The sequence below is a fragment of the Ochotona curzoniae genome, unplaced genomic scaffold, assembly GCF_017591425.1.
Source record: "Ochotona curzoniae isolate NIBS_2020 unplaced genomic scaffold, NIBS_Ocur_1.0 contig_3520, whole genome shotgun sequence".
Lineage (NCBI taxonomy): Eukaryota > Metazoa > Chordata > Mammalia > Lagomorpha > Ochotonidae > Ochotona > Ochotona curzoniae.
This window is the reverse complement of record NW_024465894.1, coordinates 4,658,476-4,675,825: the sequence shown is the minus strand read 5'-3', so window position 1 is coordinate 4,675,825 and position 17,350 is coordinate 4,658,476. Positions and strand designations below refer to the sequence as shown.

Here is a 17,350-nt window from a genome sequence, read left to right as displayed (position 1 = left end):
GGGAGCTGCAGCACCAGCATGAGCGGTCATGAGTTCCCTGCCTCCACTGGACTCTCAGTGGCCAGATACTGCATCTAGGCTCATGTGATGCAGGCCTCATGTTAAAAGAACAGTCATGTTTGGAAGAGGAACTTATTTATCTTGTAGTGTTGCCAGGAGGATTCCCTAAGATGACAATTACAAAGCAGAAAATAACCTGCCAGCAACTGAGGGCTTTCTGCCCACCTGCCCACTGGGCCCTGTTCTGTGTGAGCATTCACTCACACAGGGGAGCAGGCACTGCTGTGGCCTGGGACTGCTGCTGGCTGAAGGAACCCTGTCCAAACCACGATGTGGTTAGTGGGCAGAGGACTTGGACGATCCAGCTCTAAGAGTCCATCCATGACTCTATGGGGGATGCGAGAAGGATACAAAGTGCTGGGTATTGAGTTGGTACCTAATGCATGCTACTTCTCTTCCAGTTAATTAAGCTTTGGCCAAACTGCTCATTTTTTGGCCAGAGTTTTTCCTTCCTCAGCATTTTGCCCTTATCCAGTTCATCAAACCCTTTCAAAAGCCCAGAGAGACCAGGCTGTCAAGATAGGATTACAGTCAAGTATCCAGGAGCAATGGTACGCTCCCTGGGCCTTGAAGGGAAGCCAAGACAGGGCAGGGGGTAGGTCAGCAAGGCTTCTGGACGGCCCCTGACCTTTCACAGACTTGCCATGTGGCCCAAATAGGTCAGTGATGCATTCTGCACCTCTGTGTCAGGCTGTCCCTTCTCAAGTGGACACAGCATTCCCCAGGCAGGGCTTCAGCACGTCACTGGCATATTAGTATGTGCCTGTTGTGGGATGGGTTTACGTCCAGCCTCATTTTCAGATTAGGGTCTGGAGACCATGGTTGGCAAGGCTGCTTGTGCAACATTCTCAGTGAGGAAAAGGGAGGGGGCAGGATTCAAATCACGTCCATGTGACCCCAAAGCCAGGACTGAGTCATTAGCTCATAAGTTAATTTCAGTGCATTTTTTAAAAAATCCACGCCTACTTTTTTCAAAAGCCACCTCTCCCGTGGGATTTGGGAAGATCCTCTTATTATCCTACTAACGTGGGGCCAGTAGAACCAGACAGCCCCAGGACTCCAAGCTGGTCCCTCGACTTTCTTGATGATGGAATAGACATCCTCCCAGCTCAGCCCAGGAAACAAAAGTACCAACATGTTAGAGGTGTGAAATCCCAACAGACTATAGGGCAGTGACCCCACAATCAACACCCTGATGGGCTACTGGTGGCTGGGGGTGCAGCTGGGTCAGTGCCTCAGTGAGACAGTCCTGCTCACAGCACCATGACTAAATGCGGCCCTGGTAACAGGCTCTTTATATGGGTCACCTCCCAGCAAGCCCTCCATGCTTGCCCTCCACAACCCATTTCCTACAGGGGGAAGCTGAAACCCAGAGATGTAAAGGAATACCCGAGGTCACATCCCCAGCTAGCAAGGCAGACAAGAAATGACCCAGGGCTGGTGAACTGCAGGAGTCATTCTTCAACAGCAGGTGGAATCCTTGCCACTGTTCTGTTAAAGGGTAGCTCCACTTCCAGATGCAGTAACAACAGTGAAGTCGTGAGAAACTACCCATCCTTACCAGTGCTTGCTCCTTGCATCCAAACTGTCCCAAGCGGCAAGCCCAGCAATTGTCACCAACATGCACATCAGCTCCTTAAAGTTCAGAGAGCTCAATGACCTGCCAGAGACCCGAGGGCTCTAAGGCACAGGCTTGGGCACCAGACAAACTTGGGTTCAAACCCCGCCTCTGCCCATTTTCATTTCCTCAACAATTATTCCCTGAGCATTGGAGTGTGTGAGCTCGGGCTGCGGATGGTACCTGAGGCCCTGTTCCTCTGCTATAAACACGTCTCAACATCACTCACCAAGTGTACTTGCTTTCCCAGGTACCCCCATCCCTCACCCCAAAGCTGGAGCACAAGGATGTGATCTGATACTGTTAGTGTGCCCAGTAAAAGTCCGGCTAACAGAGAGAAAAAAGGACAATGGTGCACAGGAACACATGTCCTTCTTCTTGCACTGGACGTTGGAGGGTTGGAACTGGGCAGCCACCTTGTGACCAGAGGCCTCAAGCTTGAGAACCAAGCACCTGCTAGAGCTGGAGGAGCGGGAGCATGGAAGAGCACAGAACCCTGAGAGCATGGTTGAGCCAAGAATTTAACTCAAATCCAGTGACCCTGGAACTATATGTTTCATGTCACGATGCCTCTTCCTCATCTCAGAAGCTGCTTCGCAGTTTCTTTGCTGTTACTTGCAGCCCGAAGTGTCCCTAAGTGGCTACCAGGTAGAACTGCTAGAAGGATCTCAACGAGCTGACAGACCACCACTGATCAGCACTAGGCTCACTCGATGGCAGTCTTCTTGGCACTTCCACCGGGGACCCTTCCAGGGAACGCAGTCACGCCAGGCCTGCTCAATCACTTCTCCCCTCCTCTGCTGAGAAAGGCTGCTGAACCTTCCGAGAAAGCAGAAACCTGCTGGTGGCCCCCACCCCCCATCCTACAACCCTCACGACAGGGATGACCCCATCTTCCAGCAATCAATCATGCTGCCTTTTGCCTAATGGTTTTTGATTTTCGCTCCCCTGGCGGGGAAGCCTGGGGCCCGGGCTCTGGTCTGTCTCAAAGCTGCCAGAACATCCCATCAATTATTCACAGCATCGGCTCAGCCTCCGGGCTGCAGCCATCACAAGGAAAGAGTCTGGGGCAACTCAGCCCACCCAGCTTGGGAGAAAGAGGACGCCATCCCCTACCACGGCAGCAGGCACTAAGCTATATTTTTCCCAATGCAACCTGGCAAAGTGGGCTTTGCATCTCCTTTTTGCAGGTTGGGTGGCTGGGACAAAAAGTGCCTGCAGGCAAGACCTGGGGAGGTGCATTGGGGGTCAAGCCCAGTGTTGGGTTTGCCCTTGCTCCTGCAGGCAATTTGGCCTCTCACTTGGAAATGATCCTCCATGCAAGCCTCCCAACCTACAGCCTAAATTCCCACAGGCCTTGCCTTGTGTTTGAGCCAGGTAACGGAACCGAGCTGAAAGGATGAGGCCGGCACAGTGCAAACGACTGGGGCAGGCCAGCAGCACTGGGTTCTGGGTTCCAAGTGGGCAGGGAGGAAGGAGTGACAGGTCCTCCAGCCCCGAGACACAGACACAGGGCTCCCTGTACTCATTGTCACCATAAGCAAGCACAGAGTTCCTCTGTGCCAAGCATCACTGTGGGTGTTGGGATCTGGTGGGTGTGAACCAGACAGACACCAGGAAGCCAATGGCGCTGAAAGTCCACGCAAGAAAGACACCATGGAATGTGGCCAAGAGAAAGGCCAGTAGGCCATCCAAGACGAGGGTCAGAGGAGAGCTCCGAGGAGGGGAAATATCAGTGGAGACCCATTCAGATGACGAACGGCGAGAAGGGGCTGGCCATGGGACAAGCTGGGGAGACAGCCCAGCAGGCAGTGGGGTTAGAAGGTGTCAAGGTCCTGGGGTGGGACGCCCCTGGCCAGTTTAGGGAATCGTGAAAGGCTGGCGGGCAGAACTGAGGGAACCAAAGAGGGGAAGAGGAGAGCTCAGAATCTGCGGAGGTTGGACTTCACAGGCCCCAGGCATGGCACAGCCACCGTGTCTGCATCTCTTCTGATTCATGTGATCCGATTTATATCTCGGAGAGCTTGCTATGGCTGCTGTGTAAGGACTAGATGGCAGGGGCCAAAAGCAAAAGGCAATGAGGAGGAGCCTGTGGCACTTGTACATACAAGGGAGTCTGACACCACATTTGTATACCACCGTGTGACCTGCAGAGAGACGTCTGACCTCTCTGAGCCACCCCCTTTGCGAGAGATGTGGTCACGACAGAGAGGCGGTGCAGGGCGGCCATCAGGGCCAGCCAGGATTGCATCACGGAGGTCTAAAGAGTTGCCTGCTCCCCCATTCAGCTCTGGCTGTAAAGATCCTGGACAGACCATCTGCCGGGAATGTGAGCTGACAGCCCTGGTCTAGGATCACAGAGAGGTCACAAAGCTCGTCCCTGTCCCTGGGAGCGGATTAACCCAGGGGAACAGGGAGCCTGTTTATTTCCAAACAACAGACTCCCAGCACAACCCAACCCTGCCTGTCTCCCCCTCATCCACATGCGAAGGCAAACCCCCTCCCACTCCAGCCCCTCCATCTCACAGCTTCCGGACAGTTCTGGGAGGAGATGGAAAGTCACGTTGGGTCCTGAGTGAGGCGTGGAGCGGGGGAAACCCGTGTCAGACCTGGAAATAGCAAACTAAGTTGGCTGATCCTAAGCCGGTTAAGGGTGAGCGAAGCGGTCTTAAAGAGCTGAACCTGGGGTGCTACAGGCAAGGAGGAAGCCACGCCCAGGAAGCTCCACATCCTCTTTAGAGGGGAGGGGGCCATAGGAGTGCTTCCTCCACCTCTCCCTGGCCACCCCCTCCTGCCACCTTGTGAGGCCTCTCCCTGGGCAGCCAGAAGCTGGAAAAGGACCTGGCTGAGACCGTGTACCTCCTCTGGAGGGGCTCACGGAGTCACAAGACCCCACCAAGGAGCCAGGCTGGCCCCAAGCTGGCCTGGCTTACTCATTAGGGCACACTTCCTCGCTGCCTTGTCCTGCCGGGAAATACCCACTCCGTCCCCGCTTCAGCAAGCAGGCAGTTCCATTCTCCAACCGGGTCTGACAGGATCTCCACAGCAAGACTTTTCTTCCCTGGCCTCCCCTTGGACCTCGCCTGGGCTCTCTGAGAGCCCCGGACACACTGTGTTACCCTTGGCAGTGGAGTAGCCAGCAGCATGCGGCCATGGGGAGACAGCCCCCGCCCACCTCCCTAGGCATCCCAGCCTGACTCAGAACGACGACTTATCCACCAGCGGCCTCCTGGCCTGCAGTGACCCTCACCCAAGGTTCCCTCAATCTCTCCAAGCCTCTGCCAGCTCCCAGCAGCCCACTCCGGATGCTGGGCTGCCTTCCTCCTCCTCCTCTTGCTCTTCACTCCTTTTGTGAAATTCACATTGTCTTCCAACAGAAAAAGCCACTTTACAAACTGCAGCAAATCATTCTGGGAATAAACTCCAACAAATATCAGTCAAGACACGGGTGGCCCCAGGTCACAAGCAACCACAGGGACAGCACACGACAGGCATGGCCACAACCACCCAACAGAGTCCTTCTACCTTAAAACCACCTAACGGCATCTCAACACCCAACAAGTATGTGCAGCCTGGAAGGCGGGCTTCACCGGGAGCCCTTTGTGACTCCATCTTGTAACGCTCCACGGTCTGTCTGTCTGCGCTCTCCCTTAGCAGCCACCACGGCAGCTCTTTAAAAGTGTAAGTGCACCCCATTCTCCAGCAAAGCAGGAGTGTAAAACTGTGTGAGAAAAGGAGGGTGCAGTGCCACCCCGGGACTCACCTCTGGGGTCGCAGCCTGGTCTTCATCTTCAGGAACTAAGCTGGAGCCCCCCCCCCCACCACCGCCCACAGGAACCCAGCACCCCAAGCTCACCTTGGCGGCAACGGAGGAGTTGGGCTTTTCCAGCAGGTCCCACAGCTTCTTGCGCTTCTCCGCGCAGCACGTGTTATCGAACTCCTCGCCCTCGCGCTCACGGAGTGTCTCGGCCTCGCGCTTGAGCTCCTCGTTCATCTGCTCCTTCTTCTGGTGGTAGCGCGCCTGGCAGCACGACTCCAGGTATATCTCGTCGATGCCCCAATAGTCCAGTTCCTGGCTAAAGCTGAGCGCACACATCTCCTCCATCATGTGCAGCCGCCCCGTGCGGTAGAAATTGAGGATGGAGGTGAAGGCGCCAGGATGGCGGTCGAAGAAGTACTCGTTGTCGTCCAAGCTGTAGTCGTCGCACACCTCGAGCAGTGAGTCGTGCGTGTTGCAGTCACGCAGCTTGCCCAGCCGCGTGCGGGGCAGGCGGTCCAGGGTGCGCCAGAGGACTTCGTGCGCCAGGCCTCCGACGTTGAGGCGCACACGTCGCGAGCACGCCTTGCTGCGCACGATCTCCATGGGCTCGGGCGGCAGCGAGCTGGCCGAGCGAGAGCCATGCTTCGTCATGCCCGCCGGCATCGCTGGTCAGGCCGCACCCGCCCCCCCCGCCCCCCCAGGCCGCTGTCACTCGACCGCAAGGCCCCGCAGCTGCTGCGGGCGAGGGGGGCAGGGAGCGCTGTGGGCTGCTGGGGTGCAGCGGAGGAGCAGGTGCGGGTCACGGCCGTCTTCTCACCTCCATCCCGACGGCTGCGAGGCAGAAAACGAAAGCGGACGCAGGGTCAGCCAGTGCAGAGTTGGGTATAGCCCCTCCCCGCCTTTTCCACCGAGGTTCCCGCCCCCCCAGGACGGTGCTGGCCCTGACCTTCGAGGCGCTTAAGCAGCTCAGAGGGTGGGGAGGATGCCGGGCGCTGTCCCTTCCGCCGGTGCTGAACCCCGCCCCACTCGGTGCACGCGGGGAGGGGCGAGCCTCAGGGGGTGCCCCTGGAGCAGGGGAGGCCCCACCCCAGTTTCCGCAGCCCCAGCGCGACCTAGCCACCCGGGGCGCTGTCCGCCCCGTCGAGTGCTGAAACTCGCTCTTCTGTGGGTCTCCCCGGCGGGCGTGTCCCGACCCACACTGGGTAGAGAGGGGCACAGCATAAAAACTTCCCTTTTTAAAAGAAGTTCTCATTTCCATTCCCCTCACCACACACACACACACACACACACACACACACACACACACACATTCAAGATCAACACAATGGGGGGAGGGGGATATAGGGAGATGACAGTGAGTTTGCTGTTTCCAAATCGTAAAAAGGATTTGGGGGTGGGGGTCCTGGGAGTGCGCCTGTCAGATGTCATCACGGAAGGGGCGTTCACAACAACCTCTCTATCCTGGAGCGACCTCTCGCCCCCAAACCACCGGAGCCTCTCCCCCGAGCTGGCTCTGGAGAGGAGGTGAGCGGTGCGGACGCAAAGCCAAGCTCCGGCCAGGGTCCCGCCCCTCCCCCTGCGCCCCCTACCCTACTGCAGGAACCGCCTGCTCCGTCCTCCTCAGGCTCCTTCCCCGCCCCCTTCTCCTCCTCCTCCTCCTCCTCGCTCCTCTCTGGCGATGGCTTTTTATAACTCCGGGTTCTGCGCCTTTCCCCGAGCTTGGAATGGAAGGGGTGGGGGAGGTGGGAGGCGGGGAAATGAGCTCAATTTTCTGGCCTTTTCAAAACGCGCCCTCCTCCCCTAGGACACTGGTGGTTCTGGGGGGGTTCCCCCGAGCCCTCAGCATGTGGAGAACGCGCCCTCGCCCCAGAATGCGGACCGCGCGCCTCTCCAGGCCCTAGTCCTTGCTCGCCAGCCGACCCCCGTTCCCCCCCACCCCCCGACTCCAGCATGGAACCGCCGAGCCCGGGCAAACCAACAGGCCGAGCCGCGGCAGGAGAGACCCCACCCGAGGCCCCCCTGCGCCCCCGCGGCGAGCCACCTCGCCAGTACTCACCCCCAGGGCGGCCGCCTCCTGGGGCCAGGGTCCGTGCATCGTCCCGGCCGCCCGGGCGCCCCCGCCCGCGGGCAGCGGCGGTCCCGGGGCCGGGCAGGGCCGGGCCTACCCCGGCCGGGCAGGCGATGCGTCCGGGCTACAGGCGCCGCGGGGCAGGGGTGCGCTCTCCTTGGCTGGGGGCGCGGGGGGCGCACGGGGCAGGACCGCGAGCGGGAGGCGCCTCCTCCTCTGGCCCTCGCGGCGGCGGCGGCTGCCTGGACGAGATCAACAAGTCGGGGCTGAGCTCCGGCTAGGATCGCTGCAATTCTGTCCCGCACTTCGGAGCGCCTGGAGTGGGGCACCGAGGCGGGACGGCGCCACCTGCGGGTCGGAAGCGCGCACGCCGCTTAACTCCTGCCTATCCGGCCCGGCTGCAGGAGACACCAGGGCGCGCCGGCTGCTGGCGCGCACAGGGAGAAGCGCGATCCCGCCGTCAGCACCCAGGGCTGCAGCCGCAACCCGGCCGCGATCCCGTCGCCTCCGCCCTGTGCACTGAGTGCGCTGAGCTCCTACTGTGTGCTAGGCACCACGCAGGCGTCTCACCCCCAAACACCCCTGTGAACTGCCCGTATAAATGCAAGACCGGGACACGCGCTGGGGAAATGCTGAAGCCGCAAAGAGGGCGAGGGCAGATGGTAGCTTTAAACCGCCAGTGTTTTCGTGGGCTGGAATGTAAACCCTGACCCCAGGATGGATCTCTGGGTTCCTGAGTGGGGGGCTTGAATGGGCCATGACTGTGCGTGGCAGTGGGAAGCCGGGCTTACTCAGCCCCGTGGCCGATCCATTCATTCGTGGCAGGTGGAAACGTGGGTGATGGAGGGTTTCCTATGCACCAGGCCAGTGGAAGGCTCAGACAAGGCTTCGTCTTCCCCTGGAGCACCTTGTCCCTAAAGGAGACAGAACTCAGGGAATAATCCCAGGAGTCGTTACAGAGTCAGTCATTAAGGGACCAGCACTTAGCCAGCCATTAAGATGCCCCCATCAGAATGCTGTATCCTGTTCTGGCTCCACTCCCAATTCCAGCGCCCTGCTAATGGGCACCTTGCAAGGCATCAGGTTGATGGACCAAGTGTTTGGGTCACTGCCATGTGGAGACCTTGATGGAATTCCTGGCTCCCGGCTATGCCTTGGCTTTGCAGGCCACGTGGGGAAGTAAACCAGTTGATGGAAGTTAGCGTGCTCCTATCCTCTCTCTTTCAAATAAAATGGAAACATAATTTTTTTAAAAAGGAGAAAAAAAAAAACAAATGGGAGTATTCCCCTGGAGAAGTGGGCAAGCCTTGCACAAGCACGCCACAGTAGGGCCACCTACTTCCTTACTGCATGTTGAGTCGACAGGTGCTGGGTCAAGACATAGAACCCGCCTTCCCACACCATGGGACTTTTCTCTGGCTTCTTTTCTCCATTTCTAAAATTGAAGGATTCAGTTCCAACCATTTGTGCATATTATTACAATTCTTAAAAGATTATGTATTAGAGAGAGGGACGCTGCTTTTCCATTTGCTGGTTCCCTCTTGAAATGGTCACAAGAGCCAGGAACTCCACTCAGGCCTCTCAAGTGAGTGTCAAGGATTCAAGTGCATGAATCCCCGGCACATTAGCAGGGAGCTGGATCGGAAACAGAGCAACTGGGACTGCAACCAGCATTCCAACACGGGATGCCAGTATCCCAGGCAGTGGCTCAAAGTGCTGCACCACAACTCCAGCCCCTGTCCTAAGTTGTTACTCTGCTTCTCATCACTTCCATCACCATCCTTATCCCAAAAAAGAACCCATAGACTTGTATCTCTGCTGCCTTCAATTTGGTCTCACTGTTCTGGTCTTTGCCTGGTATAGCTCAAATCCCCAGGGCTGCCAGAGTCATTGCCACATAGAGGGGTTCATGTCTTGTGTCTGCTGAAACGTTCCCCAGCATAACCCCAAATTTGTAGATCCATGGGAGGTGACAGACATCTAATACTGCAAGGGTTTTTTTTTTTTAGAGATTGAGAAAAGTTTAACCCAAATGAACGGTGGGACAGCATGGAGAGAAGCTGATAGTGAGGCTACAGGGCAGTCAGGGAGGGGCTCTGAGGGGAGAGGGTCCCAGGCAGAGGGAGCAGCAAGGCACACGCCATCGGGAGAAGAGGATGAGCTGTGTTTAAAGGACAGCAAGTGGAGTGCGTGGCGCAGAGGAAACCAGAAGGACTGGGATGGGAGGGCAGGGTAGTGCGGGCTGAGCACTCTGCGTTTACCTCTCAGTGAGGGCAGTGTTCCAGGCAGCAGCTGCCTTGGGTTAGATTCCCATCACCCTGGGGAGGCCCACAGGGGAGACTGATAACATTTTCCAGGTGACAACTGATGACAGCTGGGCTCAGGGTGGAGGGCGACAGGTGGGAGGATGTGGTCAGGCTTTAGACATGTTTCGAAGGTAGCATGGTCAGGACTTCTGGTGGCTTGGCTGGGGGCAGTCCTGCAGAATCCAGCCTTCCGGGTGTAACCCAGAAAATTCCCAAAAGAGGTTTCCTTCTCTGTGCTGTGCAGAGGAGTGGGGCACAGGTGCTGCTGTGAATCTGCTACAAACAGCCTTTGAGGTTTCCAGCAGGTGAGGGCATTGACAGATGGGGAAACCTAAATTCTGAGACCTGGAGGCTTGTCTCCTGTCTTGCTGGAAAGTGATTGGCACAACCAGAATCAGAGTCTCTCAGTCTGTCCTCCATATCCTAGGTTGTAGAGTGCCAGAGCAGCCTCCGCAGCACTTCTCAGCAGTTGTGGGCTAAGGAGTTGATTAGCGCTCCTTGGGATGGGCAGGAACAGGAACTGGGCTTGTAGCTAAAAACGCCTAGACTAACCGGACTCTTCTGTGTCCAACTTCCTGGCTAAGTTAAAACTTGGAGGGGAAGAGTATATAAGGAGAGGTGAAGGAGCAATAAAGGGAGATTTCACAGACTTCTACCATCACTGGTCTCCTGTCAGTGCTTCATTGGTTGGTATGTGGGCCCTTCCACATGCTAACTACACACCTATGTCCCTGCACACATGGCAATTCTGGGGCTTGAGTGCGGACAGCTAATACAGCCCCATCCTCACGGAGCTCCACGCCTCTTCTATGGCCACTGACAGAACAGGACAAAGTAATAACTGTGTCTTCTATGTTGTCTTATTCACTTTTTTGCTCATTTTTATTCTCCTCTGCCTCCTAATATCCTTTCTATCCCAAAGTCTACAACTGTCCTATATTGTTGTGTATTGAATGAATCCTTGAAAAACACAGTTAATGTTTGGTTTTGCAAATAATGATCAAATCTTTGAAAATATTATTTATTCTTATTTATATGAAAGGCTGAGAGAGAAAGAAAAAGAGAGAGACTTCCCGTTCTGAAATTCACTCCCTAAAGACCCACAACAGCCCGGTCTGGGCCAGGCTGAAGCCAAGAGCCCAGAACTCAACCAGGATGTCCCGTGTGTGGCAGGGACTTGAGCTGTTCCCTGCTGCCTCCGGGGTGGAGAACCATGCTGGAACCAGGTGTGGAACCAGCACTTGAACTCAGACACAGGTGTCCCAAGCGACGACATTACTGCTATGCCCAACTCCCACCCCTGGGCATGTGTTTAAACCTGCATATGTGGTTTATGTTAGAGATCTCATTCTGTTTATCTAAGATCTGTCTTGTTGCTGTGGATACACCAGTTTGCTGCTCTTAAGAGCTGCATGGTGTCCATGAATAATGTGTGTCTCCTCTTCACCATCCCCCCCCCCCCACACGCCAACCTGGATGACCGCCAAACTCCTGCCACCACAACAAATGATCCACAGCCTCCTCCCACACGTCTGCTGCTGGGCCAGTGTGATCACTGCGGGGGTGAGTGCTTGGTGCAGCACTGAAGGCATCACTGGGGATCCACATCCTGTGTCAGGGCCCCTGGGTTCAAGGTCTGGCTGCATTTCCGATTCTAATGCAGATTCTGGGAGGCACAGGTGATGACCCTGCCACCCACATGGGAGACCCCACCAGAGTTCTGGCATCCTGATTTCAACCTGACACAGCCCTGGCTATTGTGCTATTGTGGACCTCTGGGGGAGTGAATTAGCAGGTGGAAAATCTCTTCTCTCCTCTTTCTCACTGTCTCTGTCTCCTCCTGAGTGTCTGTCCAATAAAATACACATAAATTAATAGAGAAAGGAATTGTTGCAGCTTTGGAATGGAAGCATCCTAGAATGCATGTGTATGTCATGCAGCCAAGTCCAGGTCAGCTACACAAATCTACCCCTGGCTGCAGCTAACAGGGCTCAGGGGTTCCCACAGCTGCACATCTCTGCCAACTCGTGGGATCTTCCAGATGCGTGAGCTGGACAATCTAGCTGGTACAGAGCAACAGCTCAGGGTGTTTAGGTTTGCATGGCTCTGATTACCGATGAATCTAAGACATTCTTCGTTAAGGAGTTGTTCTCTGTGGATTGCCTGTGCACTCATGGCATAGAGGCAGCATTGGGTTAAGCTGCCACTTTTTAAAAATAAGATTTGTTTTTATTCAAGAGGAAGAATTACAGACAGAAGGGGACACACACACACACACACCTTCTATCTGCTGGTTCACTCCCCAAATGGCCACAATAGCCAAAGCTGGGCCAGTCCAAAGTCAGGAGCCAGGGGCTTCATCCATTGTAGCCACTTGAGGAGTGAACCAGTAAATGGAAGATCTTTCTGTGTGTCTGTTCCTTCCCCTTTATCACTGCGCCTTTCAAATAAATAAATAAGCAAATCTTTTCTTGTAAGGAAACAGTTCGATTTGGAAATGCATACTATGAAAAAAAATTATATGGATTATTATTTTTTTTACCTTGATTTTTCCATTCTATTTCCCATGAGCATATTGAACTTGTGCTGATGAACCGATTTGACCCGGCATCCTTTGGGGCAGCTTTGGAGGAGCCGTGCACCTACTCTGCCAGGTCTCTCTTCTCTGTCTTTTTAGGTAGACATAACCGTGCACGGGCCTTTATTCCTCCACAGAGCTTTTTGTTGCTTGCTAAGGGGCAGTTTTTGTTGTAAAGGAAATGGCGGGTGAGCAAGCCCAGTCCAGCTGGCCGGGCACTCCTCAGTGCCAGGGAGCAGAGGCCATGAGTCAGTGATCTGCGGATTCTGTGTTGTTTTTAAATTTTTGAGTCAATATTTAAACATCAGAAGAGTGTATGCAAAAATACGGATCGAGGCTTCTCTTGAACAGTGCATAGATCTGACGCGTTCTGGAATCGCACACTTGCATGGTGCGGAGGTTCTGGCTAGCACAGCCAAAAGGCTGACCCCCTGTGGCCAGCAGGCACTGTCCTCCTGGCTATGGGTTTCTTGTCTCCCTGAGGTCACTCAGGTCCAAGTCCCTGTTTGTTGTGCAGAATGTTGTATGGACAAGGGACACCCCCACTGCAATTTTGTCTCAGCCACAACCACCTCCCATAGCGGTGGAGAAGACAGAAAACTCCACTGAGGGTACCAGTGAGCCAACTCCAGGGCATCCGGCTCCCAGGCCAGCGTATTCTCAGAGCTGCTGCCCATGCCTTGCGGACAGTATCCTGCTGACAAGCACTGCAAGTTTTCTTTCAGGCCGAGTGAGGTCAAGTTGGCTCAACCCACCCATATAAACATCAGTGAGCACCCCTCTGGATGGTATTGGCGAGAGATTTGTCCGCTGGAAGCCATAATTTATTTATAATCCCATGGAGTGTCCTCTCAGATTTCTTGGCACATCTGGGCTCTGAGCAAGGCTAATTAATCCCCCGCCGCCCCCCTCAGTGAGTGCCTGAGTAGGAATAATTGCTTATGAGAGGTGACGGGGGCACCTAAAGGCTCAAGGGAAATGATGTCATCACTGAGTGGCTGTCACTCAGGAAAGTGCTCTTGACCATGGCCTTGCTCCTCTCTGTAAATCTGCCTTTCCAATAAAAATACAATAAAACCTCGTTTCAAAAATTCTTTACTTATTTGAAGGGAGAGACAGGGGAGGGCAAGAGAGAGAAAGGACTTTCCATGTTAGTTCATTCCCCCAATGGCTGCAATGGCAGGTAGAGATCAGGAACCTGAAATCCACTCGAGTCTCCCGTGTTTGTACAGGGGTTCAAGCACTTGGGCCGTCCTCCACGGCCTCCCTAGGCCATCAGCAGGAAGCTGGATGGGAAATGGAGTATCAGGGACTTGAACTGGTGCCATATGGAATGCGGGCATTGCAGTTGGAAACCTAGCACACTGCACCATAACGCCTACTTCCACTTGATCTTAACCAAAAGGCCGAGAAACGATCCAGCTGTGCTCCTTAACTTCTACACTCTAACCCAGGCATCTTCCCGTTGACTTGAATGGTCCAGGATTATGAAGGTCAACGTCTTAGAGCCTGAGACTTCTAAGACCCAGAAAACAAGGTCCATAAGGCAAGCCAAGCACTGGCTCTCTGGCCCTGCCACACGGCTCAGTTCACAACTGCTAGACAGGACAACACATCATGGCATTTCACAAGCTGGCACAGAGCACTCCTCTGGGAACATATATTGATATCCCAGATAAACTACATTTCCCAACCTCCTGTGAGGCAAGGGAGGGTCAGGTGATTAAGTTCTGGCCAATGGAGTAAAAGCGGGTTTTTTTTTCTTTTCCTTTTTTTGCCCCTCTCTCCTTCCTGCTGGCTGGAATGTGGGCAAAATGCCTGGACTGCAAGGAGCCATGGTGGCCCCTGAGGTAGAAACTATAGGTTACTGAAACACGAGAGACAAGAGGAATAAATAAAAGGCCTGACAATTTACACTGTTGCTGTACCACTTCTGCTCTCCTGCATGAAAGCAAAAGAAATGTGTACTGTTCTTGATGTAGATACTTCCCGGGCAGGCTGTCGCTGTGTTACTGAGACGTCTGTCACTCACAGCCTGATCCAGGGCCCGCTCCCTTGCCACCACCCTCCAGGCATGCCAGTACTTCCTCCCAGAGGAGAAAGAAAACTGATGTGAGAAGCATGTGCCTGGGATGCCACTTTGACTCAAAGATTGGAGAGGAAAAACATCTTCCCTGTGGTATCTTTCCTAACGCTGAGTTACTCCCTGTCCCCTTTCTTCTTATATTAGAAAAACGCATGCATTCTGAGGACGGCTGGAGACGGTGCAGGCACAGCTCAGGCGCTCCTGTCTACGTGCCGCCAGATGTCTCTCCAGCCCTAGGCACTTTTGGTCCCCCTGTCCCCCACTGCTGTGGGAAGGATGCTTGCTGGTTGGCTGCTGTCCCAAGCTGTAGAGCAACCTCAGGGGCTACTTCCAGCCTCATAGACTTGGGCAAGCCACCTCTGGGACCCTCAGTTTCTTCCTCTGCAAGAATGCGGGTACCAGTAATTGCTTTGGAGGTGTGGCTGGGAGCCCTGACCAGAGTAGGGCATGCAGAAGGGGGAGGCTCTGTACCCCCATCCCCGGGCTCTGATCCCACCCTTGCAGACACAGTTGATCAGAGCCAATTCCTTAGACTGAACTTGCACTCAGAAGCAGGTGCACAAATAAGGGTGGTTTATTAGACTTCAGCATGTTTTCATTTGTCCATAGTGTACGAAGAATGGAACTCTTGATTAAAACAGCAAGGCTTGACAATCACTGTTTCTCAGGAGACACTGAGTGTAAGAACACACGTCACAAAGCAGTGACTTTGGCGAGATGCTCTGACTCTCAGAGAAGCTGGTGGAATGGAATGTCACCAGGTCAAGGGGTGGGGCTTCCCGGGTGCAGATGGCCCTGCTGGTCTTGGTGGTGAGCCACTTGCTGCTCCTTCCGACCCTCGTGTCCCCTGGGGATGAGTCAAGGAGAAAGACTGGGGAGATGCTGGTAGGGCCTGCAGGCAATGCTGACACCTGCTATGCCAGGGAGAAGAAGCAGCTCACAGGCCCTGGACCTTGGCCTCAGCCTCCAGCCAGAGCCTCCCGCCCCTGCATATTTCTATTTCATAGCCACTTTCTATTCCTGACTGCGAGTGAGACACGTTGTCCATTTCTGGCAGCAATAGAAAAAAAAAAATGTCCCCCTTTTTAAACAGGCTTATTTTTACTTTTGAACAGTGAATGTGTCTACAGGAAGACAGTTTGGTTAAAAAAAAAATACAAAATATGGCAAGTGAGGAGAATAGTGACCAAAGTAACCAAACGGCGCAAGGAGTCTTCCTAACAGGTGTACTGCAGCCGCGGGATGCTCAGGACAGTCACGTCAGGGCAACTTAACTCACCTGTAGCGGAGGCTCATGCATGTGCCTCTCGCCATGAGCAGGCACTAAAGGACTGAATGGAACAGGTCTAAGTCATCGACTCCTGCACTTACTCCAGCAGCTCTGGTGCCTGTGAGAGGCACTTTCTCTGTGACCCGGGAGGGTCGCACTTCTCAGAGCAGGTGCCACCTGCAAGGGGGAGTCAGGCAGGTGAATGCAGGTGAGCCAAGACCAGGCTTCCTGATGCCAAGCCCTGGTCTGACGAGCAAGGGAGGCGGCTCCTCCTTGGTGCACCAGTGCTGCAGCCCTACAGCTATTCCTGCCCACTTTCTTCCTTCCCTTCTAAGCCAGGAGGAGGCAGTTGAGAGTTGCCATGGAAACCGTCTCCATCCTCCCACAGGAGACTGCCAGCTCTGATTGCCTGCGGAGTTAAGAAGCAGGCAGCAGCGGGGTCACCCAAGCGTGAAGATGGGTTTCCCTGGGGATATCCGGCCTCCTGCCAATCACAGCGTCTGTCTGGGAACACCAGGGATGTGCCTGGAGCCTGCAGCCTGCCGGCTAGGGAAGCCCCCTAGGCCTGCACTGCTCTGAGGCAAGACCTGGCCTGGAGGTCTCTGTTCTCCTCCTCTCCTGGTGACCAACGTTGCTGTGTCTTGTTGGGTGCCATGGCCCTTGGGAGCACGTGGTTTTTCTAGACCACAGACAGCCGGCCCGCCCCCACCCCCAATGGAGCCAAGGGAGACAGAGCTGCCCATGGAGCATTTGCTCCCGTAACAACACACTGTGTTTTACCAGCTTACAGCCTTCAGTCTGTCTCATCCGAAAAGTGGGCACAATCGTCTTCTCTCCAGAGCTGCATTGCCAGAGGCCCACACACTGCTACAGGAATGGAAAGGGTACCCAAGAGGCAGGAACTGGACTTCATAAGATCTGCCGTCGCCATCGAGGGCTGAAGCTCTTTCTCCCTTCAGCTGCTTTTCTTCTAAAGGCCAAGACTGCAGCCCTGATATGGTGGTGTACTTGAGCTGGAAGGTGAGTTTGGTATGAGGCCCCATTAGCTGTCCCCTCAACGCTTCCTACATGGTCGCTTCTAAGAGTCAGAGCAGGGTCTCGAATGCAGAAGCAGAGCAAAACAAAACCCGGGTGAAGCCAGACAGCAAGTTCCAGAGACCCTAGCCAATGGCAGCCTGGTGTGATTCAATCTTCCAAGTAATCAACAGAAGCAGGGTCCTTTGAATTGAGTCTCCCGCCAAGGATGATGCGACGTGAACTTCGGCAACTGTTTCTCAAACAACAACTTGTGCCTGTGCTAGAAGCCCCCAGGTCCCACAGCCTTTTCTAGCCTGGCTAGAAGTCTCTGGAGCCCTAAGGTGCCTTGTGGCCACCCTGTTGGGAGCCCTCCTCCCACAGTGGCTCAGGGAACATCCCTCCCAACTGGTGTTTATAATCGCAGGGCACAACTATGCTCCCCAGAGTTCAAAGCTGGGAGGGTGTTTTTCTTCTCCTCATCCTGCACGCGCCGGCCTGGAGACCCCACCCACCTGCCTGCACTTTCTCCAGCACTCGTGGGAAGGGAAGATGAGGGCGGCATCTGGCGAATGGGACGCCTGGGAAAG

General features: G+C 54.8%; 1 protein-coding gene across 1 annotated transcript in view; it reads right to left on the bottom strand.

Annotated features, from left to right (window-relative positions):
* The window catches only part of KCNB1 (potassium voltage-gated channel subfamily B member 1), a 74,075-nt gene extending 67,795 nt beyond the window's left edge, over window positions 1-6,280 (bottom strand). The window contains exon 1 of the mRNA XM_040981060.1: window positions 5,535-6,280. Coding sequence (XP_040836994.1) covers window positions 5,535-6,101 — 567 coding nt within the window. The 5' untranslated portion in view covers window positions 6,102-6,280. The remainder of the gene's footprint in view (window positions 1-5,534) is intronic.
* Between the last annotated feature and the right edge of the window lie 11,070 nt (window positions 6,281-17,350).